Source organism: Bombina bombina, chromosome 6 (assembly GCF_027579735.1).
Source record: "Bombina bombina isolate aBomBom1 chromosome 6, aBomBom1.pri, whole genome shotgun sequence".
In the NCBI taxonomy this organism is placed as follows: domain Eukaryota; kingdom Metazoa; phylum Chordata; class Amphibia; order Anura; family Bombinatoridae; genus Bombina; species Bombina bombina.
Genome location: NC_069504.1, coordinates 338,534,849 through 338,561,910, shown reverse-complemented (window position 1 = coordinate 338,561,910; position 27,062 = coordinate 338,534,849). Strand labels below are relative to the sequence as shown.

The 27,062-nt window shown below is 36.4% G+C and overlaps 1 protein-coding gene across 2 annotated transcripts in view; it reads left to right on the top strand.

Annotated features, from left to right (window-relative positions):
- The window catches only part of STAB2 (stabilin 2), a 324,351-nt gene that overhangs the window by 221,781 nt on the left and 75,508 nt on the right, over window positions 1-27,062 (top strand). For both annotated transcript variants that reach the window (XM_053716971.1, XM_053716970.1), the window contains 3 exons: window positions 1,035-1,160; window positions 15,030-15,103; window positions 20,321-20,392. In XM_053716971.1, the coding sequence (XP_053572946.1) occupies window positions 1,035-1,160; window positions 15,030-15,103; window positions 20,321-20,392 (272 nt within the window). The remainder of the gene's footprint in view (window positions 1-1,034; window positions 1,161-15,029; window positions 15,104-20,320; window positions 20,393-27,062) is intronic.

Sequence of the window (27,062 nt, the reverse complement as noted above, 5' to 3'; positions counted from 1 at the left end):
ATTGATAAATAAAGAAAACTAGGATCAGCCATTCGCTTGACATCGCAAAAATGTTTTGCCCCAAAAATGTCTCTAGAATTTTCATAAATACTTTGACTTCACACATTGCAAACTATTGCGGAAATAATAGTGACTTTTTAGGCGCATTTTTTCGGGGCTTGATAAATTTTGCCCCAAGTATATGTTGTCTATAAATTACACAACAATTTGCATCTAAAAACATTACTTGTTATGGATATTTTAATATGAAACCTAAACATTTTCTTTCATGTTTTAGATAAAGCTTGTGATTTTAAACCACTTTCTAATTTACTTCTATTATCATTTTTCTTCATTCTCTTGGTATCTTTTGTTGAAAAGCAGGGACATAAGCTTAAGAGCCGGGCCATTTCTGGAGCACTATATGGCAGCAGTTTTGCAACAATGTTATACATTTGCAAGAACACTAGATGGCAGCACTATTTCCTGTCATGTAGTGCTCCAGATACCTACCTAGATGTCTCTTCAACATAGAATATCATGGAAATTAAGAAAATTGGATATTAGAAGTAAATTGGAAAGTTTTTTTTAAACGGTATGCTCTGTCTGAATCACAAAATATATTTTTTTGTTTCATATCCCTTTAAAGGACTGAAAACCTTTCATTTTACTAAACAAAAATATTTACTTCTTTATACATTCACGATAAGTGTATGTGATTGGACAAGAAGTCGTATTATTATATTCATCCAATGTTTTCATTTTTTGTACCTTGCATTTCTATTGCACAAACTGTGCTTTCATATATTGCAACGCAGATAATTCTTGCTTAGGATATGTAGTTATTAAAAATACATTTTCTAACTTGCATTTTGTGTGTCTACTTATCTTCAAATAAACTGCATTTAAAAAGTGCATTTACAGTAAATGCAACATATTAGTTTACTTTAAATTGTTTTATTTAAATTATATAACATATATACTGTAGTTATATAACATTTGGATAGGTTCAGAATTTTATGATTTCTCATTAAAGTAATTTTTCTACATTCCAGCTATAGACGCTTGCGCAACAAGTAATGGTGGTTGTTCTGGGAATGCAGAATGTCGAAAAACTACCCCTGGAAGCCGTCTGTGCATTTGTAAAGAAGGATACACTGGGGATGGAATCGTGTGTCTTGGTAGGTAATAAGTGTTTGCTCATCGCCACATTTAACTCTCATTTTCCAGGCTAATGTGTGAGAGCTACAGTACTGTTTGGTATCTGTCACCTACTTCCTATATTGTATAATGATTGTGCTTTAATATAGACATGTTTTACAATGCTATTTGGAACTGTATGTCACCTATGCTACTTACATGCAACGCATGGTTGTATGAAATTATAATGAAGGTTTTTCCTGTGATTCCTCATTACTCATCAATGTATCAGTATTTACAAACAATGCCCATTCATACATATTTATTTCTATAATGACAGCAGAATCTGCATGATATGGAGATTTTCTTAAATGAATATGAAAGTCCAAATGAAATGTTCTTCAGTCAGACAGAGGACAATTTAAATAAATTCTTCAATGTTCCTATATTATCATATTGACTTCATTATTTTGTTATATATGCAATAGCACCAGGGTCCAAGTTCTGGGGGGACCCATAGCAACCAGTCTATACTTAGGCAAGTGAAGAATGTCTGTAATCCTAATGCCTTTTATTAGATTATGTTGCGGGTCTATCGTATATATCTATCAAATATACTCAAAATCATTATACCCGAGCAGGATGTATATTATTACTATTTCTTAGTTACTACTGACCTAACTTACCTTTGAGGGGGCTCAAAAACAATTATTGTCCCATTTGTATATATGTGTTTATGTATTTTTACATTTATATACATACATATAAATACACATGTATACCTTTTAACCCTTATAAAAAATTGTTAATATTTATATAAATAATTTGTATCAGATAGTGTATATATGAGTGTAAACCGTTATTTGAATGTATTTATGTTGTGTTTGGTGCGCATTTTTTTTTTAACTCTTATTCTTTACACTAAGGGGCCTATTTATCATATGTCTGTCGGACCTGATCCGACAGACATCGCTGAATGCGGAGAGCAATACGCTCTCCGTATTCAGCATTGCACCAGCAGCTCTTGTGAGCTGCTAGTGCAATGCCACCCCCTGCAGACTCATGGCCAATCGGACGCCAGCAGGGGGTGTCATCGTACTCGATCGGGTAGATTTCCAGCGATTCCTGTCCGCCTCATCAGAGCAGGCGGACAGGGTTAAGGAACAGTGGTCTTTAGACCGCTGCTCCATAACTTGTGTTTCTGGCGAGAAGAGTCTGAGACTCACTAGAAATACGGGCCTTCAAGCTCCGGAGCTTGATAAATAGGCCCCTAGGTCTCCACGCATGCTAACCTGACTCGCACACATTTAGTTTGCGCTCAAGCATATAACGATATTGGTTATTGCAACCCGCACTAACAATAGTGCACCACATATAAACCCAATATGTATTAGAAACGTTTAATGTCCCTTTAAGTTAAACAGGAATAGGGAGCCACATCCACAGGGCCTGGACAGTCTACTGAGTAAAATCATAGGACACTGCTACTGGTGTTGGTAGGCCTATAAGTGGCATGAGGGCACTGCAGAGGGTGTCATTTGATCATAACTTAAATAGGGTACTGCAGGGACTATGCATCTGATAGAAATATATTTTGGGCATAGACCTGGCTTGTTGAGTATGCAGGGGCATTCATCTGACCTGAGAAATAATTTAGTCAAAAACCAGGCATTGGGCCTTTAAAACATTTGCTATGAGACCTAATTTGAGTATATAAGGGGCATGAGGCATTAGGTATCTGAGCTAAGGTGTCACTTGGGCATATATTTTTGAATAAGCCTAAATAAGAGACGTATATTTTTTATTACTGAAATAAGCATATTGCTAATTTGACAGTGCTGCATGGGCCACATATCTGATATGATGTGTAACTTAGACTTATAGTTTGCATGAGAGGGCAAAGGGACCATGAATCTCACCTGTTGCTCCATTTGGGCATATGTATGGTAAAATCTTAATAGCGCAGAGCACTGCTGGTCCGAAGCAGAAACTACCCTTGACCCAATTAGCAGCTCACACAGCAGGGGGTAAAACAGATAGGGGTACAGGATCGCTAGTTTTAAAGGGACAGTAAAGTAAAAATTAAACTTTCATTATTCAGATAGAGCATGCAATTTTAAACAACTTTTCAATTTACTTCTGTTATCTCTTAGTATCTTTTATTGAAGAGAAAAACTAGTTAGGATCATAAGAGCTCAGGAGTGTGCACGTGTCTTTAGTACGCTATGGCAGCAGTGCTTTGCAACATTATTTGTAACTTTGTTATACAATGTGGTAAAACACTTTGAAAGTGTCTTAAAACTGCATGCGCTTTCTGAATCATAAAAACGTATTTTGACTTGAGTGTCCCTTTAATCAAAGGAAGTGGTCCCGAGGAGACAGTTATAGATTAATCCATGAGTTTCAGTTGTCATTTCCTGCTGGTGTTAGTATCAATTAGCTTTAGCTTAAAAGAACATAAAACTCAAAATGTAATTTGCCACAAACTGTTAAATAATCTTTAGTGAATATAAATATTTAGCAATATCACTTTCACCCACTTTCCCTGTAGTTAAAAGGGACAGTACCTTGGGATTTTAATAAAAGGGGCCAGATTATAAGTGGAGCGCAGAATATTTGTGTTCCACTTTGTAATACCAACGCACACAAATTTACTCTGGTATTACAGATGAGATGCAATGCGAATGCAACCTTGCGTTCGCATTTCTTTCATATAGGTGGCGAGAGTTCACGAGCTAGTTACTGATGGGATATACATTCCTACCAGGAGGGAGCAAAGTTTCCCAAACCTCAAATGCCTATAAATACACCTCCCACCTCACTCATACTTCAGTTTTAAAAACTTTGCCTCCTTAGTAGGTGGTGAAGCAAGTTGTGCTTGATTTCTTCTGTGAAAGGCACTTCTAAGCATATTGAAGCCCAGTTCCTCTCTAAGTACAGTGTTTGTCTGAGGGATGTGAAGGGAGTATTGCCTGATGATATCATGTTTTCCCCTATGGGAAAGCTTTTCATAAGGCTCTCTGTAAATCGGTCACAGGGATTCATCTGCTGCCTCCCTTTATAGATCGACATTATACACCTCTACCATTACCTCTGCTGATATGTTTCAGTACTGGTTTGGCTGCTATATGTGGATGGGTGTCTTACACGGTAAGTATATACTTATATTATATGACACTCTCAGCTATGGACTGGGCACTTTTTAAGTAAAGTTGTTATATATTGTTTGTATACATGCCTTGGGTCAGTAATTAGGTGCTCTTTTTTAGCTACTTTATTTTAAATTGTGACTAAATATTTGTCAAGGTTAGTAGAGTCTGTGGAACATACAGGGGTTTTTGGAGTTAGTAATTTATTTATAAATTAGGATGCTAAGTATTATGTTAGCCTCATGGAATGTTGATGATCACATTTTATGCAGCTATAATAGAAGTATCCATTAGGCTTTATTTAGGTAAATTTAGTTTTTTTTGTATATACAATCAACATTCTTACCTGCTTTTTAGAGTGATAGGTGTTTTAGAAATCCACTACAGCTTTGTATATTGCGCATGTGATGATGCTATTTATGTCATAGCGTGATGTATCATCATTTTGCGCCATTTTTCTGACAAAATTTTACCGCCAAAATTGCTGTTATACACTCCACCCCCAGCTCATTCAGTGTTCTCAGTAAACACTTATAGAGCTTTCATGCATATAAATTTTCGCTCTGTTTCCTATTCTCTCAAGCCTATTATATATATTATTTATAGGAGCATGGATATAAATTTGCAGAATTAATTTTTTTTTTTTTTCAAACTTTGTTTTTTTTGCAATTATGTCTCAAACTGAACCTGCCTCTGATGTTACCATAGGATTTAAGATGCCTGAACACGTACCTACCAAAGCTAAGTGTGTTTGTTGCAATAAAGCTGATCTAAATTCTTCAGCTCAATTATGTGGCTCTTGTTTTAACAAATTGTTAAATGCTGATAATATATCTGAGTACAAATACACCCACTGTTATTCCATCTCAGTCTAATGTACATACCATGGGGTCGATCCGATATAAATCGTCGCCCGCAAAAGCCGGCGACGCCAATATTTGCGCGGATTTGGTATCACATATACGGCGTAACCTAGAAGTTACGCGCGTATATTTCTGCCGTCGCCCGCAGTTTTTTGGGCCATAGGCAGGTATACCAAACCCGCGCAGTTTGGTATCCAATATACAGCGTAAGGACTTATGTGGCGAAAATGGAGAAATCTTACTCCATTTTCACCTCGCCACAAAAAGCAGCCGTAAGAAGCCTTACGCTGACTATTGGAGCCCCGTAACTCCCTAAACTAACTAGAAAATAAACCTAACACCTAACGCATGCGCAATGTCTATCTCCCTGTCAACCGCGATCTGCTAAAATAAACCTAACACCTAACGCATGCGCAATGTCTATCTCCCTGTCAACCGCGATCTGCTAAAATAAACCTAACACCTAACGCATGCGCAATGTCTATCTCCCTGTCAACCGCGATCCCCCCCCCCCCCGAAATCCCTAATAAAGTTATTACCCCCTAAACCGCCGCTCCCGGACCCCGCCGCCATCTACATAAACTAACCCCCTACTGTGAGCCTCTAAAACCGCCGCCATCTACCTTATCTATCCCCTAATCTGACCCCTTACACCGCCGCCACCTAAATAAAAATTATTAACCCCTAATGTAAGCCCCTTACACCGCCGCCATCTCTATTAAAATGATTAACCCCTAATTTAATCTACCTACCCCGCCGCCAGCTATATTATCTATATTAACCCTAAGTATATTATAGTTAATATAGGTATTACATTATATATATTAACTATATTAACCCTAATTATATTAGGGTTAATATAGTTAATATAGTTACTATAGTATTTATATTAACTATATTAACTCTATCTAACCCTAACTAAATTTATATTAAATTAATCTAATTCATTTATAAACTAAAATATTCCTATTTAAATCTAAATACTTACCTATAAAATAAACCCTAAGATAGCTACAATATAATTAATAATTACATTGTAGCTATGTTAGGGTTAATATTTATTTTACAGGTAAATTGTTAATTATTTTAACTAGGTATAATAGATATTAAATAGTTATTAACTATTTAATATCTACCTAGTTAAAATAATTACCCAATTACCTGTAAAATAAATCCTAACCTAAGTTACAAATACACCTACACTATCAATAAATTAAATAAACTACAAACATCTATCTAAAAATACAATTACATTAACTAAACTAAATTACAAAAACAAACAAACACTAAATTACAAAAAATAAAAAAAAGATTACAAGATATTTAAGCTAATTACACCTATTCTAAGCCCCCTAATAAAATAATAAACCCCCAAAATAAAAAAAATTCCCTGCCCTATTCTAAATTCAACAAATTTCAAAGCTCTTTACCTTACCAGCCCTTAAAAGGGCCTTTTGTGGGGCATGCCCCAAAGAATTCAGCTCTTTTGCATACAAGAAATACAATACCCCCCCCCTTACAACCCACCACCCACATACCCCTATTCTAAACCCACCCAAACCCCCCTTAAAAAAGCCTAACACTACCCCCCTGAAGATCTCCCTACCTTGTCTTCACCACACCGGGCCGAACTCCTGATCCGATCCGGGCGATGTCTTCCTCCAAGCGGCAAAGAAGAATTCTTCCTCCGGCGATGTCATCCTCCAAGCGGCAAAGAAGAATTCTTCCTCCGGCGACGTCTTCCTCCAAGCGGCAGCAAAGTCTTCATTCTTCCGGCGGCATCTTCAATCTTCTTTCTTCGCTCCGCCGCCGCGGAGCATCCATCCCGGCCGACTGCTGAACTTGGAATGAGGTACCTTTAAATGACGTCATCCAAGATGGCGTCCGCCGAATTCCGATTGGCTGATAGGATTCTATCAGCCAATCGGAATTAAGTTAAAAAAATCTGATTGGCTGATTGAATCAGCCAATCAGATTCAAGTTCAATCCGATTGGCTGATCCAATCAGCCAATCAGATTGAGCTCGCATTCTATTGGCTGATCGGAACAGCCAATAGAATGCGAGCTCAATCTGATTGGCTGATTGGATCAGCCAATCGGATTGAACTTGAATCTGATTGGCTGATTCAATCAGCCAATCAGATTTTTTTAACTTAATTCCGATTGGCTGATAGAATCCTATCAGCCAATCGGAATTCGGCGGACGCCATCTTGGATGACGTCATTTAAAGGTACCTCATTCCAAGTTCAGCAGTCGGCCGGGATGGATGCTCCGCGGCGGCGGAGCGAAGAAAGAAGATTGAAGATGCCGCCGGAAGAATGAAGACTTTGCTGCCGCTTGGAGGAAGACGTCGCCGGAGGAAGAATTCTTCTTTGCCGCTTGGAGGATGACATCGCCGGAGGAAGAATTCTTCTTTGCCGCTTGGAGGAAGACATCGCCCGGATCGGATCAGGAGTTCGGCCCGGTGTGGTGAAGACAAGGTAGGGAGATCTTCAGGGGGGTAGTGTTAGGCTTTTTTAAGGGGGGTTTGGGTGGGTTTAGAATAGGGGTATGTGGGTGGTGGGTTGTATGGGGGGGGGTATTGTATTTCTTGTATGCAAAAGAGCTGAATTCTTTGGGGCATGCCCCACAAAAGGCCCTTTTAAGGGCTGGTAAGGTAAAGAGCTTTGAAATTTGTTGAATTTAGAATAGGGCAGGGAATTTTTTTTATTTTGGGGGTTTATTATTTTATTAGGGGGCTTAGAATAGGTGTAATTAGCTTAAATATCTTGTAATCTTTTTTTTATTTTTTGTAATTTAGTGTTTTTTTTTTTTTTTGTAATTTAGTTTAGTTAATGTAATTGTATTTTTAGATAGATGTTTGTAGTTTATTTAATTTATTGATAGTGTAGGTGTATTTGTAACTTAGTTTAGGATTTATTTTACAGGTAATTGGGTAATTATTTTAACTAGGTAGATATTAAATAGTTAATAACTATTTAATATCTATTATACCTAGTTAAAATAATTAACAATTTACCTGTAAAATAAATATTAACCCTAACATAGCTACAATGTAATTATTAATTATATTGTAGCTATCTTAGGGTTTATTTTATAGGTAAGTATTTAGATTTAAATAGGAATATTTTAGTTTATAAATGAATTAGATTAATTTAATATAAATTTAGTTAGGGTTAGATAGAGTTAATATAGTTAATATAAATACTATAGTAACTATATTAACTATATTAACCCTAATATAATTAGGGTTAATATAGTTAATATATATAATGTAATAACTATATTAACTATAATATACTTAGGGTTAATATAGATAATATAGCTGGCGGCGGGGTAGGTAGATTAAATTAGGGGTTAATAATTTTAATAGAGATGGCGGCGGTGTAAGGGGCTTACATTAGGGGTTAATAATTTTAATATAGATGGCGGCGGTGTTAGGGGCTCACTTTAGGGGGTTATAGATATAATATAGCTGGCGGCGGGGTACGGGAGCGGCGGTTTAGGGGTTAATAACTTTATTAGGTTGCGGCGGGGTAAAGGAGCGGCGGTTTAGGGGTTAATAGCTTTTTTATTGTTAGGCTAGTGAGGGGGGATAGCGGATAGAGGGTTAGACAGTGCGGGCTATGTTAGGGAGGCGTGTTAGACCGTGCGGGCTATGTTAGGGAGGCGTGTTAGACCGTGCGGGCTATGTTAGGGAGGCGTGTTAGACAGTGCGGGCTATGTTAGGGAGGCGTGTTAGACAGTGCGGGCTATGTTAGGGAGGCGTGTTAGACAGTGCGGGCTATGTTAGGGAGGCGTGTTAGACAGTGCGGGCTATGTTAGGGAGGCGTGTTAGACCGTGCGGGCTATGTTAGGGAGGCGTGTTAGACCGTGCGGGCTATGTTAGGGAGGCGTGTTAGACCGTGCGGGCTATGTTAGGGAGGCGTGTTAGACAGTGCGGGTGTTTTAAACTTTAGTCAGGTTTTATAGGCGCCGGCAGTTTCTAACGTGCCGCAAGTCACTGGCGACGCCAGAAATTTGTACTTACGCAGATTTCTGGACATCGCTGGTTTGTGAGACTTACGGCACGTTAGCATCTGACGGCGACCTATATGGGATAGCTCGAGTTGCGAGCTGAAACTGCGGGCGACGCCGGTTCCCTCGCTTGCGCCGCAAACTGCGATCGATATCGGATCGCGCCCCATTACTGCAGAAATTACATTTTATATTGCTGCAGCTATAGAGAAGGAAATGACTGCTATTCCGCCTTCAAATAAACATAAAAGGGTTTTGCAACATTTTCCTTAACCTAGTGAATTAAGTTCTGACCTTCAGCATACTGATGTATCCTCTACTGATGGGTTTTCCTCTGATTCAGAGGATGCCACGTCAGAGAATGATATAGACAAATCTTCTTTTTTATTTAAGATAGAATATATTCATCCTCTCTTAAAGGAAGTTTTGTTTACTTTGGGTATTGATTAGTCTTAACCTACTGATAATAAAGCTAGTAATTCTGTATTTAAGACTACTGTTATTACTCCTGAAGTATTTCCTATTCCTGACGCTGTTCTAATGTGATTGCTAAAGAATGGTCTAAGCCTGGTACCTCTTTTAACCTTTCTTCTAGGTTTAAGAAATTGTATTCTTTACCTGTAGCCAATTTACAACTTTGGGAAACAGTTCCTAAAGTCGATGAGGCAATTTCCACTCTTGCCAAACGTACTACTATTCCTATGGAAGACAGTACTTCTTTTAAGGATCCTTTAGATAGGAAGCTTGAAACTTATCTAAAAAGGGCATGTTTACATACTGGCTATATTCTTAGACCTGTTATATCAATGACTGATGTTGCTGCTGCTTCTACTTTTTGGTTAGACTGTTTAGCACAGAAGTTGTCTTCAGATTCTGAATTATTTAACATTATTGTTTTACTTCAACATACAAATCATTTCTATTTGTGATGCTATATTTGATGTTATGCAGATCAATGTCAAATTGATCCCAATTGGCTCCCAATCATTTTCGTTCCTTTCGTCAGAATAGAGAACAGAGAACCATTCCTTCCCCTAAGGCCTCTGGCTCTAATTTTAGACCATCTCCGAATTGGAATAAGACAAAGCCTTATAAGAAACCAAATCCTGCCCCAAACCTACATAATGGTGTGGCCCTCAAGCCAGTTCTTCTAGTAGGGGGCAGACTAAAGCTATTTCAAAGAGTTTGGACAGAATCTGTCCAAAATCAGTGTATTCAGAATATAATTTCTCAGGGGTATTGAATAGGATTCAGAATAAGACCTCCTTTGAGAAGATTCTTTCTTACCCATGTATCAAAAAAACAGTAAAAGCTCAAGCCTTTCTTAAATGTGTTTCAGATCTAGAACTTTCAGGGGTAATTATCTCAGTTCCACAGCAGGAACAAGGATTGGGGGTTTTATTCAAATCTATTCATTGTACCGAAGAAGGAAAATTCTTTCAGACCAATTTTGGATCTGAGAACTTTAAATCGTTTTGTAAGAATCCCAACTTTCAAGATGGTGACTATAAGGACTATTCTGCCTTTTATTCAGCACGGTCACTTCATGTTCACGATAGACTACAGGACGCTTACCTTTACAATCCGATTCATCCAGATCACTATCAATTTCTGGGATTCTCTTTTCTAAACAAGCATTACCAATTTGTCGCTCTTCCGTTTGGCCTTGCAACAGCACCAAGAATATTCCCAATAGTTCTAGGTGCCCTTCTATTTGTAATCAGAGAGCAGGGTTTTGTGGTGTTCCCTTATTGGGACGATATCTTGGTACTAGCTCAATCTTTTCATTTAGCAGAATCTCACACAAAACAATTTCTGTTGTTTCTTCAAAGACATGGAGGATCAATTTATTCAAGTTTCTTGATTCTTCAAACAAAGGTCACCTTTTTAGGTTTCCAGATAGATTCAGTGTCCATGACTCAAAAGAGACATTTGAGATTGGTTTCAGTTTTTCTAAACCTTCAGTATCTTATCATTTTCTTCAGTGGCTATGTGCATGGAAGTTTTAGGTCTCATTTTTGCAGCATCGGACGCGATCCCTTTTGTTTGTTTTCTTATGAGACCTCTGCAGCTTTGCATGTTGCACCAATGGTGCAGAGATTATACTCAGATATCACAACTGATATACTTAAATCCCAACAATCACCTTATTGTTCAAGGGGCCTCCTTTGTTCATCCTACCTGGACTGTGATCACAACAGATGCAAGTCTCACAGGTTGGGATCTCTGACAGCACAAGGAGTTTGGAATCCTCGAGAGGTGAGGTTACCAATCAATATTAGAACTCCACGCTATTTTCAGAGCTCTTCAGGCTTGGCCTCTATTAAAGAGAGAACCGTATATTCGGTTTCAAACAGACAATGTCACAACTGTGGCATATGTCAATCATCAAGGGTGGACTCTCAGTCTCCTAGCAATGAAAGAAGTGTATCTAATACTTTCCTGGGCGGAATCCAACTCTTGTCTAATCACTGCGATTCATATACCAGGTGTAGACAATTGGGAAGCGGATTATCTCAGCCGTCAGATTCTACATCCGGGAGAGTGGTCTCTCCATCCAGATGTGTTCTAACAGATTGTGTAGATGTATGGTCTTCCAGACATAGATCTGATGGCCTCTGGTCTAAACAAGAAACTTCCCAGATGCCTCTTCAGGTCCAGGGATCTTCAGGTGGAATTGATGGATGCTCTAGCAGTTTCATGGTTTTACCAACCTGCTTACATTTTTCCACCTTTGGTTCTTCTTCCAAGAGTGAACTCAAAGATCATAATGGAACAATCTTATGTGTTTCTGATAGCACCAGCATGGCCTCACAGGTTCTGGTATGCAGACTTTTTCCGAATGTCCAGTTGCCAACCTTGGTCACTTCCTCTAACACCAGACTTTCTGTCTCAAGGCTCATTTTTCCATCCGGATCTAAAATCTCTAAATTTGAAGGTATGGAAATTGAACGCTTAGTCCTTAGTCATAGAGGTTTCTCTGACTCTGTGATTAACACTATGAGACAGACTCGTAAGCCTGTTTTAAGGAAAATATATCACAAGGTTTGAAAAACCTATATTTCATGGTGTTCCACTCATGATTATTCTTTGTATTCTTTGCATTCCTAGGAATCTATAGTTTCTTCAGGGTGGTTTGGATAAAGGTTTGTCTGCCAATACTTTGAAAGGACAAATCTCTGCTCTTTCTGTTTTATATCACAGAGAGATTGCTCATGTTCCTGATGTTCACTGTTTTGTACAGGCTTTGACTCATATCAAACATTCAAACCTGTTATTAAATCTATCTCGCCTCATTGGAGTCTAAATTTGGTATTAAAGACTTTGCAGGTTTTTGAGCCTATGCATTCTTTGGACATTAAATTACTTTCTTTGAAAGTGTTTTTTCTCTTGGCTATCTCTTCTGCTAGAAGAGTTTCTGAATTGTCTACTCTCTCTTGCGAGTCTTCTTATCTGATTTTCCATCAAGATAAAGCTGTTTTGCGGACTTCGTTTAAATGTTTTCCTAAAGTTGTGAATTCTAACAACATCAATGGGGAAATCATTGTTCCTTCCTTGTGTCCTAATCCTAAGAATACTCTTGAAAGGTCTTTACATTCTTTGGATGTGGTAAGAGCTTTGAAATTTTAGGTTGAGGCTACTAAAGATTTCAGAAAGACTTCTAGTCTATTTGTTATTTTTTCTGGTTCCAGAAAAGGTCAGAAAGCCTCTGCCATTTCTTTGACATCTTGGTTGAAACTTCTGATTCACAAAGCTTATTTGGAGGCGGGGCAGTCTCCGCCTCAGAAAATAACAGCTCATTCTACAAGATCAGTTGCCACATCTTGGGTTTTCAAGAATGAAGTTTCAGTTGATCAAATCTGCAAAGCAGCCACTTTGTCTTATTTCCATAAATTTACAAAATTTTACCATTTTGATGTTTTTGCTTCTTTTTGCTTTTGGTAGAAAGGTTCTTCAGGCAGCTGTCTCAGTTTGATTTAAGTTTTTTGAATTTTTAAGAAAACCTCATTATTTTTTTGGATTTAATTTCTCAGTAGAAAAGCGGTTTTTATTTTATCCCTCCCTCTATAGTTACTCGTGGTCTTCCATATCTCGGGTATTATATCCCATCAGTAACTAGCTCGTCGACTCCCGCCACCTATATGTAAGAAAACATAATTTATTTAAGAACTTACCTGATAAATTAATTTATTTCATGGTGGCAAGAGTCCACGAGACCCACCCATATTTTTGGGGTTATGGTTTTTTTTGTATAAAGCACATTATTTATCCTGTTCCTCTTTTGTATGCTTTTACTCCTTATACACCTCACGAACTTGGCTATACGTTAAACTGAGGTATAAGTTAGGTGGGAGGTGTATTTATAGGCATTTAAGGTTTGGGAAACTTTGCCCCCTCCTGGTAGGAATGTATATCCCCTCAGTAACTAGCTTGTGGACTCTCACCACCATGAAAGAAATTAATTTATCAGGTAAGTTCTTACATAAATTGTTATTTACAGTGAACACACAGTTCACCCCACAGCCGCCAACTTTAGCCCCAAAAACTAAGTGCAGTTTTTGTATTTTGTTTTAAAAAATGCTATCTTTAAAAAAAATAAAAAATGTGATAATTTAGCGCTGCACTTGTAATCTAGCTCAAAATGTTTAGTTATGCATAGTAAAACAGCTTTTATGTAATTTAGCTCTGAATATTGTGTATTTTCTAATTCTCAGAAATGGAAATGCACACACTGTAGATTTCTTAAGGCTAACTCTGCTACATATCTCCTGCAATTTGGCTTTAACAGAACTGCAAAACCTTATACTAACATAACTGACTGTGGCTAGCCTTCTTGTCTTGGCTTCCATAATTAATGGAAGTGGTGGATGGAGTTTGGCTATTGAAAAACATTTGCAGCAAACATGATATTTGTTTTAAAAATCTTTAGACTTGGCTGATATGTTATTCTATAGCAAGACAACAGAAATGCCTTGTAAGTACAAGGTGCTTATTGTCCCTTTATCTGTGAACATTGTATATATCCATTTATCCTAAAGAGGGTAGGATGTCTACTTCAGACTACATCAGTTCATCCAGTAATTGCTTGATCGATAGAGGAGCTAATTAATTAGCCAAAGCAAAAGAAATGAGGCTTTTTCAAAGGGTATGTCCCTAGACTTCAAAACATTGCAAATATCATGCAGACATTTTTTTTTTTTTTTTTTTTTTATTGGATGAAATAATACAATACACATAAATGCGCCAAAAATCACATGAGTTACAGCTTGAAGGGATTTTAACAGAAGCTAAAGTGATTCCACGCATCTTAAGAAAACATATCATCCAGCATTTCAGGAATACTATTGCTATATAATTAACAACCTTATTCATCACTTAACGACAAAACATCTAAAACGGCAGTTGGTCACTGCATAATGAGAATGAGTAGGAAGAGCAGGATATAATTCACCTCGCCCATGTGCACCTGCATGCTGTTTCCCCATTAGTTCGCTGTCTACAAGGTTTACACTGAGACCACTCCTCCCTTTGTTTCCTAGTTGGCCTAAATGTTAGTATACGATCACTAGTGTGTGTGCATTCTCGTTTCCCAGTAAAATCGTATATTATGAAATGTTTCCATATCTTTTCTTATAAAATAGCCATATTCTTCTAAGTGAATTGCATGCAGACATATTTTAGCATGTTTAAATACAGGTCTTTCACGTGCATAACGGAAAATATTGGAGTTTAGCACACTTTAATGGTAACAGATCATTTGAAATTGAATGCATTGCTCCATAGGAATAAAAAACGCTAATAATGTGATTATTTTCATATTGAATAATGCGCAATTACATTTATCTTTTGATAACTACTGAGTTACATCTGTTTTTACAGAAATTGATCCTTGTATGGAGAATAATGGTGGATGTGACACATTTGCAGAGTGCACAAAAATTGGACCAAATCAGGTATTAAAATATTGTTATCAAATGCACACTGATGCTACCAGAACGTATGCAGTATATACAGATGTCTAGTTACTCTGCAAAACTACAGACTAAACAATGACAAACTTGACTGAAATTCATATGAATAGCAGGTCTTACTTGTAACTGACACTGGCAATAATTAGCCTGACATTTTACAATATCTTGCAAAGTCAATAAACAGTTAGGGGCCGATTTATCAAGGGCCAAATGGCCCCTGATGCCCCTATTTCCGCACAAGCCTTCAGGCTCGCCAGAAATAGCAGTTAAGAAGGAGCGGTCTTATAAATTGTTGAAATATGTTGTACTTCCAACATACTGGGAAGAACAAAGCGTAAAATTGCCAACCACATCTGAAAAAAAACAAACATTATTTACATTGAGAATACACATTTATCAAAGCCAAATTTATATAACTATGTTTTGGGCTTCTTTTTAAATATATCATAAATTGCAGCCATCCTGTAGCTAAGTATTTAGTTCAGAATTAGTAAAGCAAGAGCTAATGATGTCAAAGCCCTCGAAATTATATAGATATATAATAAAACTGACTAGCTGATTCATTCCAAGTTGGGTGAGAAAATCAATTATGCAGATGCTATAAAATATAATTTGTGTTCTGAAGTAATTTCTGCACAGTCTATATCTGAGGTTTTAGATAATTATGTTGTGTTGATGTCACTGTATCTCCCCTATTTAATAGGGATAGAAAAGTCTATTGCTAGAGAAGTAGCCATACGTATTTTAAAATCTCTGTCCTTATTTTTCTTTTGGCTCTAATAATATGGAATAAGATCGTTGTCAAAGTAAGACAGCAAGAGTGTGTGATTCTTTATCATTGTACATAAATTGTGACATACCAATACAAATCTAAATTTTCAAATACAATTGTTTGTTTTTTTGGAAATACAATTTTTATTTTAGAATACAACTCCTTAATTACAAATACAATTCCTTTTTTTTTTGAAGTAATTTTTTTTTTTGGAATTACACTTTTGTTTTTTGGAAATACTGTACAATACAATTTTTTCTTTATAAATTCTCAATAAATTCTAGTCCCCATTTCACAAAATGACTTGTGATGTCACAGCATTAATTATCAGTCATTTTTCCACATTTAATTGAAACAAAACAGGAGCTTGTTCACAGGCAAATTGCTGAAGTTAATGCTATGACATCACAAGTCCTTTAGCAAAATGGGAACTAGAATTTTTTTGAGAGCGTTTTGACACATGTTAGAAGTTTAATTCCAATAAAAAAATAGTTGTACTTCCAAAAGTAAAAATGTATTTTGTATTTCCAAAAAAGAAGATTATACTTCTAAAAAAAAAATTGTATTAGTAATAAAATATTTATATTCTAAAAATAAATTGTATTTCCAAAAAAATCGTATTTGAAAATTGAGATTTTTATTCGTATGTCCCAATTTATGAACAATGATAAAGAATAACACACACTTGTTTTTTTGACAGCAATATTGTTCAATACACGAATAAACCTAATCTAAATAAAAGTCACATTTTATCCTGTATCTTTCTTTTTAACATTTTGTTTTAAAAACAGTGCTTCTTAGCTGCATAATATTAGTATTTTGTTCTTATAAGCTCTGAAATCAGGGTGTTGTTGTAAAGGTTTTATTTGAGATCTTTATGTCATTCAGTTTGGCATGCATCTGTTCCTATCAGAGATAAGGGGCATCCTGCTAAAATATTTCCCATCTTAATCAATTTCAAAATTAAAAACACTTTTTTTTTTAAGTGAATAAAACTAAATGTTTAGACATCAAATTATAACTTGATATTGCAAAGCATCAAAATGCCCTATATTCCAAGTGGCTTAAAACTGAAAAATCAGTATAATTTACCTATCAGAAAACAGGTTACTGATATCAGTATAGTTTACCAGTCAGAAAATCAGGAAGTTACTAGAGTTACTAGTCACCAAAATATTAACAATAAGCTAAATTCTACTTCCGCACTTGTTTGCAGGCATTTTTATTTTTAATTTAGTCAGATGTTAATGGACTCATGAAAATTTCCAGCATTGTGATGATCTTTATAATGTATTAGCAAACAGCAAGGAGAGAGAACAAGAATACAGACTTTATTCAGCAGCATCCATCTTAACAATAACTGCCCGCCCCCTCCAATCACATGACTTAAATGTTAACTGTTTGTAGTGCACAGAGTGAACTAAGCATAACTACTGAACTTAAACTATAACATAAAGCATACACATCATTACATCTTCCCCTTCAAATATGAAACACTTAATATGAGACAAAGTCTTCCCATATTTTTGGTTTAATAGCTCGACCATAACGAGAGAAAGTAACTGCTGGCTCACTAGCAGTACAATCAGTGTCAGGTTGAGAGTCATTCCCAGCATTATCGCAAGCTGATACACTTATGTTGTCCTCAAAGTCCTCAGTAGACTTTACATCCATATTAGGGTATTCTGTGCATTCATTGCTTTGCTCTTTGTCATTGCTGCTTGGTTCCCCGAGTAAAGTATCAGCTGCAGTGTCTGGTCGACAATGACGCCTGTTGTGTCTCAGTTTCTGTCCACACTTGGTTTTGATTATATATGACCTTGGTGAATTAGCTTCACTGACAATTCGAGCAGGTTCCCATGTATCCCCAGTGACTCTGTGTCTCACAGCTTGCCCAGCCCTGAGTGGACCAAGTAACTTGGTAGATTTGTCAAAATACAGCTTTTGCTTTTTCATGTTTATGTTCCTCTGACCTGTTACCTGATCCTGTGGGATAGTCTGAGGCTGCAATTTCTGTGGTGCAATAGGCACTGTGGTCCTCAGTGCTCTACCCATGAGCAGCTGTGCAGGTGAACATAAACCCTCCATGGGTGTTGCACGATAGTTTACACATCCTGCCCTGATGATTGTGCTTTTCAGATAATAGATTTGGCTATGCCAACATACTTCTCAGCTAAACCATTGGCCTGTGAGTGATACGGACTTATTGGTTTGTGCCTGACTCCCCATTCACGCAGAAAGCACTGGAATTCAGCACTTGAGAATTGCGGGCCATTATCAGACACGAGTTCTTCACACATTCCATGTCTCGAGAGTATTGTTTTGAAAGCCCATATGATTGCTGATGCTTTTAGATTTCTCAGCTGTACTAACTCAAAGAATTTGCTGTAGTAATCTACTACTATCAGGTAGTGGTTGTCCTCAAAATGAAAAATATCTGTGGCCAGTCTCTGCCATGCTCGTGAAGGAGTGTTCCATGGTGTAAGAGGTTCTTTTGCATTGTTTTTTTGAAATGTCTGGCAGGTTTCACATGTCTTCACAAGTGTCTCAATATCAAGGTCCAAATTAGGCCAGTAAACCACATCCTGTGCTCTGCGCTTACAAAGAGTAATGCCCAAATGTCCCTGGTGAATTTGCTCCAATATTTCTGCCTGCTGTGATTTAGGAAAAACAATACGGTCACCCATGAATATGATATCCGTATGAAAGGATAGTTCATTTCTCACAGGCCAGAATCCCTGCAACTCAGGAGAAAGCTTCTTTTGTTTTCCTGGCAAGCGATTGCACATGACACAAATTAGTTTTTCTAGTACTTTATCTTGTTAGGTATCTTGTCTAATTTTTTCCAGCCGTACGTCATGGCACTTGAACTTTGCAAAAACACAATATTAGATACTAATAACAGAAAAGCTGGGATGATTTTGTTTATTTTTTATTTTGCAAATGATTGATCAGAATCTGGATGATGGACAAAGTATGAAGTATATGTACAAAAAGGCTCAGGCATCACATTTAAAAAATATGGTTTAATTAATTTTCTACCTGAGCATTTATTTGCTGCGGTTAATCAAAGCTCAGTCAGCTTGTCTACAGCTCTTAGCAATCACTATTTAGCATATAGCAGTAACTAAACAAATTGAAGGGACAGTAAACATTTATATCCCACATATGAAAGGGCACTAAAGATGTTAAAATACGTTTTAATTAAAAAATGGTTAGATCCAGTACTGATTATTACTTGTTTTCTATATGGAACTTTGTGTGGGAAAAACAAGGAATGCTTTATAATTATCCTTATCTTGTATACAACAGGACAACTTCTGCTTCTTTTGTTTTAAATTAAAAATTGTTGTTTATTTTAATTATGAAGCTGATAGGATGTGTATTTCTGAGTACAACTAGGCCTTAAGGACTGATTGCTTATAGGCTGATAATTCCCACAATGCTCTTTTGTGTATGGACTATGCACTACAGGCTATTTAAAGGGACATTAAACCCAATTTTTTTCTATTATTATTCAGATAGAGAATACAATTTTAAACAACATTCCAAATTACATCTGTTATCTAATTTGCTTCATTCTTTAGATATCCTTTGTTTAAGAAATAGCAATGCACATGGGTGAGCCAATCACACGAGGCATCTATGTGCAGCCACCAATCAGCAGCTTCTGAGCCTATCTAGATATGCTTTTCAGCAAAGAGTATCAAGAGAATGAAGCAAAATAGATAATAGAAGTAAATAAGAAAGTTTTTTTAAATTGCATGCTCTGTCTAAATCATGAAAGAAAAAAATTGGGTTTAAAGTGAAGGTAAACTTTGATGAATGAAAGCCAGGTTTTTAAGAATACTATTAAAAACAGGGGCACTTTCATTCAACAAAGTTTAGAAAGCAGCAGTTTTGTTTATTAACTTAGCTTTCTTCTCTTCAAAGCCGGAGCAGCTTCCCCCGCACGGAGATCCTCTCTTCACACGTCAGCAATGACTAATTCGGCTTCCTCCAATCACGGCTTTCCCCCCAGGGGAATCATTGCCTGAGGCCATGCTGTGATTGGAGGAAGCCAGATTAGTCATTGCTGACGTGTGAAGAGAGGATCTCTGGTCAGGGGGGAAGCTGCTCCAGCTGTGAAGAGAAGAAATGTAAGTTTATAAATAAAACGGCTGCTTTCTAAACTTTGAGGAATGAAAGTGCCCCTGTTTTTAATAGTATTTTTAAAAACCGGGCTTTTATTCATCAAAGTTTACCTTCACTTTAATGTCCCTTTAAGGCTAGTGGAAATTTCAAGAAACAGCATGTTTAAATAAATAATAAATGTGCAAGGTATTGTGAGACATCACATTGAATTTTAAATGAAAAATAAATAAATCACATTTACAGCATAAATATGATTTTAAAAATGATATATTCCTCTCTTCCTCTTGTTGCAGGCTACATGTAACTGTTTAGTGGGATATTCTGGAGATGGCAAAAAATGTACCTCCATTAACCCCTGCTTTACAGTAAGTACAAAACATGCTTATGATATTCACTTGGTTATACAGTTTAACAAATCTAAATAGTGACTTGTTTTCTTTAGATTCTATTGTAACTATGATATGGAATTATGTCTTATCATGATGTGGACTAGTGTGCTGTTGTTTCAAACAATTTGCTTACTCAAAGCCATGCTTTCCGATTGACCACTGCTGTAAAAATTACTATATAGTAATAATAGTTATGTGTTGGAAAAAGTAAACAGTTGCGCTCAAGCCCAAACAAAATTTGCGCTCGCTAGTTTAGAGCGACTTAAGTCCTAGCATAAAGTGTAAGCTTTAAAGAAAAATTGCACCAAACACAACATAAATACATTCAAATAAACTATTACTCTTATTTATATTTTCTGATTAAAATATTTCATATCAATATTAATAAAAAATGTTTATAAGGGTTAAACGGTATATGGTATATGACAAGGTATATATATATATATATATATATATATATATATATATGTGTGTGTGTGTGTGTGTGCATCTGTGTGTCTAAATATGTGTACATACATGTGTATTTATGTGTTTAAAAGTGTATATGTGTATATATGTATATAAATACATAATTTAAATATATATATATATATATATATATATATATATATATATATACATATATACACATATTTATACATATATACACATATATACACACACACACACACACACATATATATATATATATATATATATATATATATATATATATATATATACATACACACACACACTTTTAAACCCTTTCCACTCAAATACATTTAAGCAAAAAAATATTTTTAAATCAATTTTAATATATTTTTAAAAAAATTTTACTGTATATTTTACATTGCAATGTTCTTCACTTAAAAGAAACTGTTCTTTTTATTTTTAAATAAATATTAATATCTATCTATCAATATATAAACCTTGTAACTGACTGCCTGTCTGTATGGGACTCTACCTGCATAGCCCTCTAGGGTTTTAGGGAACACACCTCCAAACTGTTTGTTTAAGTTTAAAGGCCTGCAGCCTGTTTATTTGTATTTCACAGCAGTATTCCAGCAAACCAAACAAACATTGAGTTTTCAGCATATAGTATAGCATGTAATCCAAATGGCAACAGTCTTTTAACACTGGTATAATACACTCCAGCACTTTCCTTCACCACATTGACACAGAACCCCCCATTACTCACTTAGGTCCTGATATTCAAAGATTCTCCATCTTGGAGAGAAATTGTCATTTAGACTTCATAAAGGCAGAACTCACTGAATTTTCAAAAGAAAAAGGGTGGAACTCTCCAGCACTGCAAGATCTCTCTCATTTCTGCATATGAAGCAGAGACAAGCCTAATGCAAGATAACACTGCATGATATGAGAGTTTTGTTACACTTACACTTTGTGCTTTGTATTATATATTGCTATACATTTCAGATTGGGTAATTGCAGTATTATTGCATTTAAGCTTTGCACTTTCTCATTTGCATTTTAATACATTTAGGCCTAGATTTGGAGTTCGGCGGTAGCCGTCAAAACCAGCGTTAGAGGCTCCTAACGCTGGTTTTGGGCGCCCGCTGGTATTTGGAGTCAGTGATTAAAGGGTCTAACGCTCACTTTTCAGCCGCGACTTTTCCATACCGCAGATCCCCCTACGCCATTTGCGTAGCCTATCTTTTCAATGGGATCTTTCTAACGCCGGTATTTAGAGTCGTTTCTGAAGTGAGCGTTAGAGCTCTAACGACAAGATTCCAGCCGCCTGAAAATAGCAGGAGTTAAGAGCTTTCTGGCTAACGCCGGTTCATAAAGCTCTTAACTACTGTACCCTAAAGTACACTAACACCCATAAACTACCTATGTACCCCTAAACCGAGGTCCCCCCACATCGCCGACACTCGATTAAAATTTTTAACCCCTAATCTGCCGACCGCCACCTACGTTATATTTATGTACCCCTAATCTGCTGCCCCTAACCCCGCCGACCCCTGTATATTATTATTATATTTATTAACCCCTAACCTGCCCCCCACAACATCGCCGCCAGCTACTTAAAATAATTAACCCCTAATCTTCCGACCGCAAAGCGCCGCCACCTACGTTATCCCTATGTACCCCTAATCTGCTACCCCTAACACCGCCGACCCCTATATTATATTTATTAACCCCTAATCTGCCCCCCACAACGTCGCCGACACCTGCCTACACTTATTAACTCCTAATCTGCCGAGCGGACCTGAGCGCTACTATAATAAAGTTATTAACCCCTAATCCGCCTCACTAACCCTATCATAAATAGTATTAACCCCTAATCTGCCCTCCCTAACATCGCCGACACCTACCTTCAATTATTAACCCCTAATCTTCCGATCGGAGCTCACCGCTATTCTAATAAATGGATTAACCCCTAAAGCTAAGTCTAACCCTAACACTAACACCCCCCTAAGTTAAATATAATTTACATCTAACGAAATAAATTAACTCTTATTAAATAAATGATTCCTATTTAAAGCTAAATACTTACCTGTAAAATAAATCCTAATATAGCTACAATATAAATTATAATTATATTATAGCTATTTTAGGATTAATATTTATTTTACAGGCAACTTTGTAATTATTTTAACCAGGTACAATAGCTATTAAATAGTTAAGAACTATTTAATAGTTACCTATTTAAAATAATAACAAATTTACCTGTAAAATAAATCCTAACCTAAGATATAATTAAACCTAACACTACCCTATCAATAAAATAATTAAATAAACTACCTACAATTACCTACAATTAACCTAACACTACACTATCAATAAATTAATTAAACACAATTCCTACAAATAAATACAATTAAATAAACTAGCTAAAGTACAAAAAATAAAAAAGAACTAAGTTACAGAAAATAAAAAAATATTTACAAACATAAGAAAAATATTACAACAATTTTAAACTAATTACACCTACTCTAAGCTCCCTAATAAAATAACAAAGCCCCCAAAAATGAAGATCTTGGAGCCAGGACGGATCGGTGATACCTGGATGGTGAAGACAAGGTAGGAAGATCTTCAGGGGATTAGTGTTAGGTTTATTTAAGGGGGGTTTGGGTTAGATTAGGGGTATGTGGGTGGTGGGTTGTAATGTTGGGGGGGGGTATTGTATGTTTTTTTTTACAGGCAAAAGAGCTGAACTTCTTGGGGCATGCCCCGCAAAGGGCCCTGTTCAGGGCTGGTAAGGTAAAAGAGCTTGTAACTTTTTTAATTTAGAATAGGGTAGGGAATTTTTTATTTTGGGGGGCTTTGTTATTTTATTAGGGGGCTTAGAGTAGGTGTAATTAGTTTAAAATTGTTGTAATATTTTTCTTATGTTTGTAAATATTTTTTTATTTTCTGTAACTTAGTTCTTTTTTATTTTTTGTACTTTAGCTAGTTTATTTAATTGTATTTATTTGTAGGAATTGTGTTTAATTAATTTATTGATAGTGTAGTGTTAGGTTAATTGTAGGTAATTGTAGGTAGTTTATTTAATTATTTTATTGATAGGGTAGTGTTAGGTTTAATTATATCTTAGGTTAGGATTTATTTTACAGGTAAATTTGTTATTATTTTAACTAGGTAACTATTAAATAGTTCTTAACTATTTAATAGCTATTGTACCTGGTTAAAATAATTACAAAGTTGCCTGTAAAATAAATATTAATCCTAAAATAGCTATAATATAATTATAATTTATATTGTAGCTATATTAGGGTTTATTTTACAGGTAAGTATTTAGCTTTAAATAGGAATCATTTATTTAATAAGAGTTAATTTATTTCCTTAGATGTAAATTATATTTAACTTAGGGGGGTGTTAGTGTTAGGGTTAGACTTAGCTTTAGGGGTTAATCCATTTATTAGAATAGCGGTGAGCTCCGATCGGAAGATTAGGGGTTAATAATTGAAGGTAGGTGTCGGCGATGTTAGGGAGGGCAGATTAGGGGTTAATACTATTTATGATAGGGTTAGTGAGGCGGATTAGGGGTTAATAACTTTATTATAGTAGCGCTCAGGTCCGCTCGGCAGATTAGGGGTTAATAAGTGTAGGCAGGTGTCGGCGACGTTGAGGGGGGAAGATTAGGGGTTAATAAATATAATATAGGGGTCGGCGATGTTAGGGCAGCAGATTAGGGGTACATAGGGATAACGTAGGTTGCGGCGGTTTACGGAGCGGCAGATTAGGGGTTAAAAAAAATATGCAGGGGTCAGCGATAGCGGGGTCGGCAGATTAGGGGTTAATATGTGTAAGGTTAGGGGTGTTTAGACTCGGGGTACATGTTAGAGTGTTAGGTGCAGACGTAGGAAGTGTTTCCCCATAGGAAACAATGGGGCTGCGTTAGGAGCTGAACGCTGCTTTTTTGCAGGTGTTAGGTTTTTTTTCAGCTCAAACAGCCCCATTGTTTCCTATGGGAGAATCGTGCACGAGCACGTTTTTGAGGCCGGCCGCGTCCGTAAGCAACTCTGGTATCGAGAGTTGCATTTGCGGTAAAAATGCTCTACGCTCCTTTTTTGGAGCCTAACGCAGCATTTGATTAAACTCTCGATACCAGAGTTAATTTTATGGTGCGGCCAGAAAAAAGCCTGCGGAGCGTTAACAGCCCTTTTACCGCCGAACTCCAAATCTAGGCCTTAGATTTTGAACTAGCAGTGATTTTACACATTCTGATTATGCTTTGAAAGTTCCTGTATTACTTTAATGACATACTTTGTATATTTATGTGTATCTTTTACAAATTACATTGCTTTTTGGATTTTCTTCTTTGTAAACTGAAAGTTTCAGAAATTGAGAGGTACAAAATAAATACAATTTCCAGCCCCCTAAAATGTAAAAATACCTTTATTTCTTATAAATTGGGTCCATAGGTAAAATTACAACGTTTTAGGCCTGCAATAGGTCCTTAGTCATGTATACATGACTAAGGGCCAATTGCAGGCCTGAAACATAGTAATTTTCCCTATGGACCCTACTTAAAAGAAATAAAGGTCCTTTTAAATTTTTGGAGCCTGGAAATTGTATTGATTTTGTACTTCTATAAGGACTTGACAGGTCTTTAATTCCGTGCCCCATTATTGGTAGTGTGCTGGATTTAACTCAGAATGTGAGAGGGACAGGGCATTTCCCTGGGCTGAACATGGGAGTTCACAGGGTATGTCTGAAGCTCTCTCACAAGTCTTGTGAAATTTTCTAAGCATTTTAAACAAGCTGGTCTTACTGATTTGTCTTGCCAGCTGTATGCAGTTGAAGTTTGCTCAAAATTCACAATACATTTATTTTAACTTACAGAAAAGTAATATATACTAAAATATAGACAGACGCAAGTTAAATTGTAGTGAAAACATTTCAGTTTAATTTGGAATTGATTCAAACGGAGCCTTTATATCCGCCCCAGGAGTTCTCCAGTTACCTTCTCTCTCCGTGTGAAATGTTGTATCCCAGAGGGCTTAATTACTTTCTATGGAAGACATCTCTCATCTCTCTGGGATTTCCAGGTTCCTCCCCATTTTTTATAACATTCTGTCCCTGTCAACACTATATTCTCTCTCCAAACTAGACAATGTTTGATTACCTGACCCCTAGAAAGTAATGATGGGAAAGTGAAGCTTGCAGTTTTTCAGTTTTAATTTATACAAAATAGAATTCAAAATAAAACGTTTAAATTTAATACAATTTAAATCTGAAGTATAAAGTGATATAAAATATAAAGCACAAAGTGTAAATGCAGCAGAACTGTCATGTTATGCAATGCTATACTGCACTGGGCTTGTCTCTCCTTCACATACAGAAATGCAGGGAACGCTTCTTGGAGTAGTGAAGCAAAATCTGCCTTTTGAAAATTTCACTAGGGATCTTGCAGTGTAGGAGGATCATTTTAGAATATCTTTCCTGAGCAGAGAGGTTTTGAATATCAGAGCTTTAAAAGGACAATCAACTCCAAAAATGTTATTGTTTAAAAAGATAGATAATCCCTTTATTGCCCATTCCCCAGTTTTGCACAGCCAACATGGTTATATTAATTTACTTTTAACCTCTGTGATTACCTTGTAGCTAAGCCTCTTTTGCCAACCCCCTGATCACATGGTTATTTATTATCTATTTACTTGCATTTTAGCCAATTAGTGCAGTGTCAGGCACAGCTCCACGGGAGAGAGCACAATATTGTCTATATGGCCCACATGGATTAGCAGTCTCTTGTGAAAAACTAATAAAAAAGCATGAGATAAGAGTCTGTAGTGGCTTAGAAACAGGCAGACATTTAGAGGTGTAAGTGTTATAAATTATATTAAAGGGACACTCAAGTCAAAATTTCTCTTGTTAAGTGTATCCAGTCCACGGATCATCCATTACTTATGGGATATTAACTCCTCCCCAACAGGAAGTGCAAGAGGATTCACCCAGCAGAGCTGCTATATAGCTCCTCCCCTAACTGCCATTACCAGTCATTCTCTTGCACCCAACGAATAGATAGGATGTGTGAGAGGACTGTGGTGATTATACTTAGTTTCATACCTTCAATCAAAAGTTTGTTATTTTATAATAGCACCGGAGTGTGTTATTCCTTCTCTGGTAGAATTTGAAGAAGAATCTACCTGAGTTTTTCTATGATTTTAGCCGGAGTAGTTAAGATCATATTGCT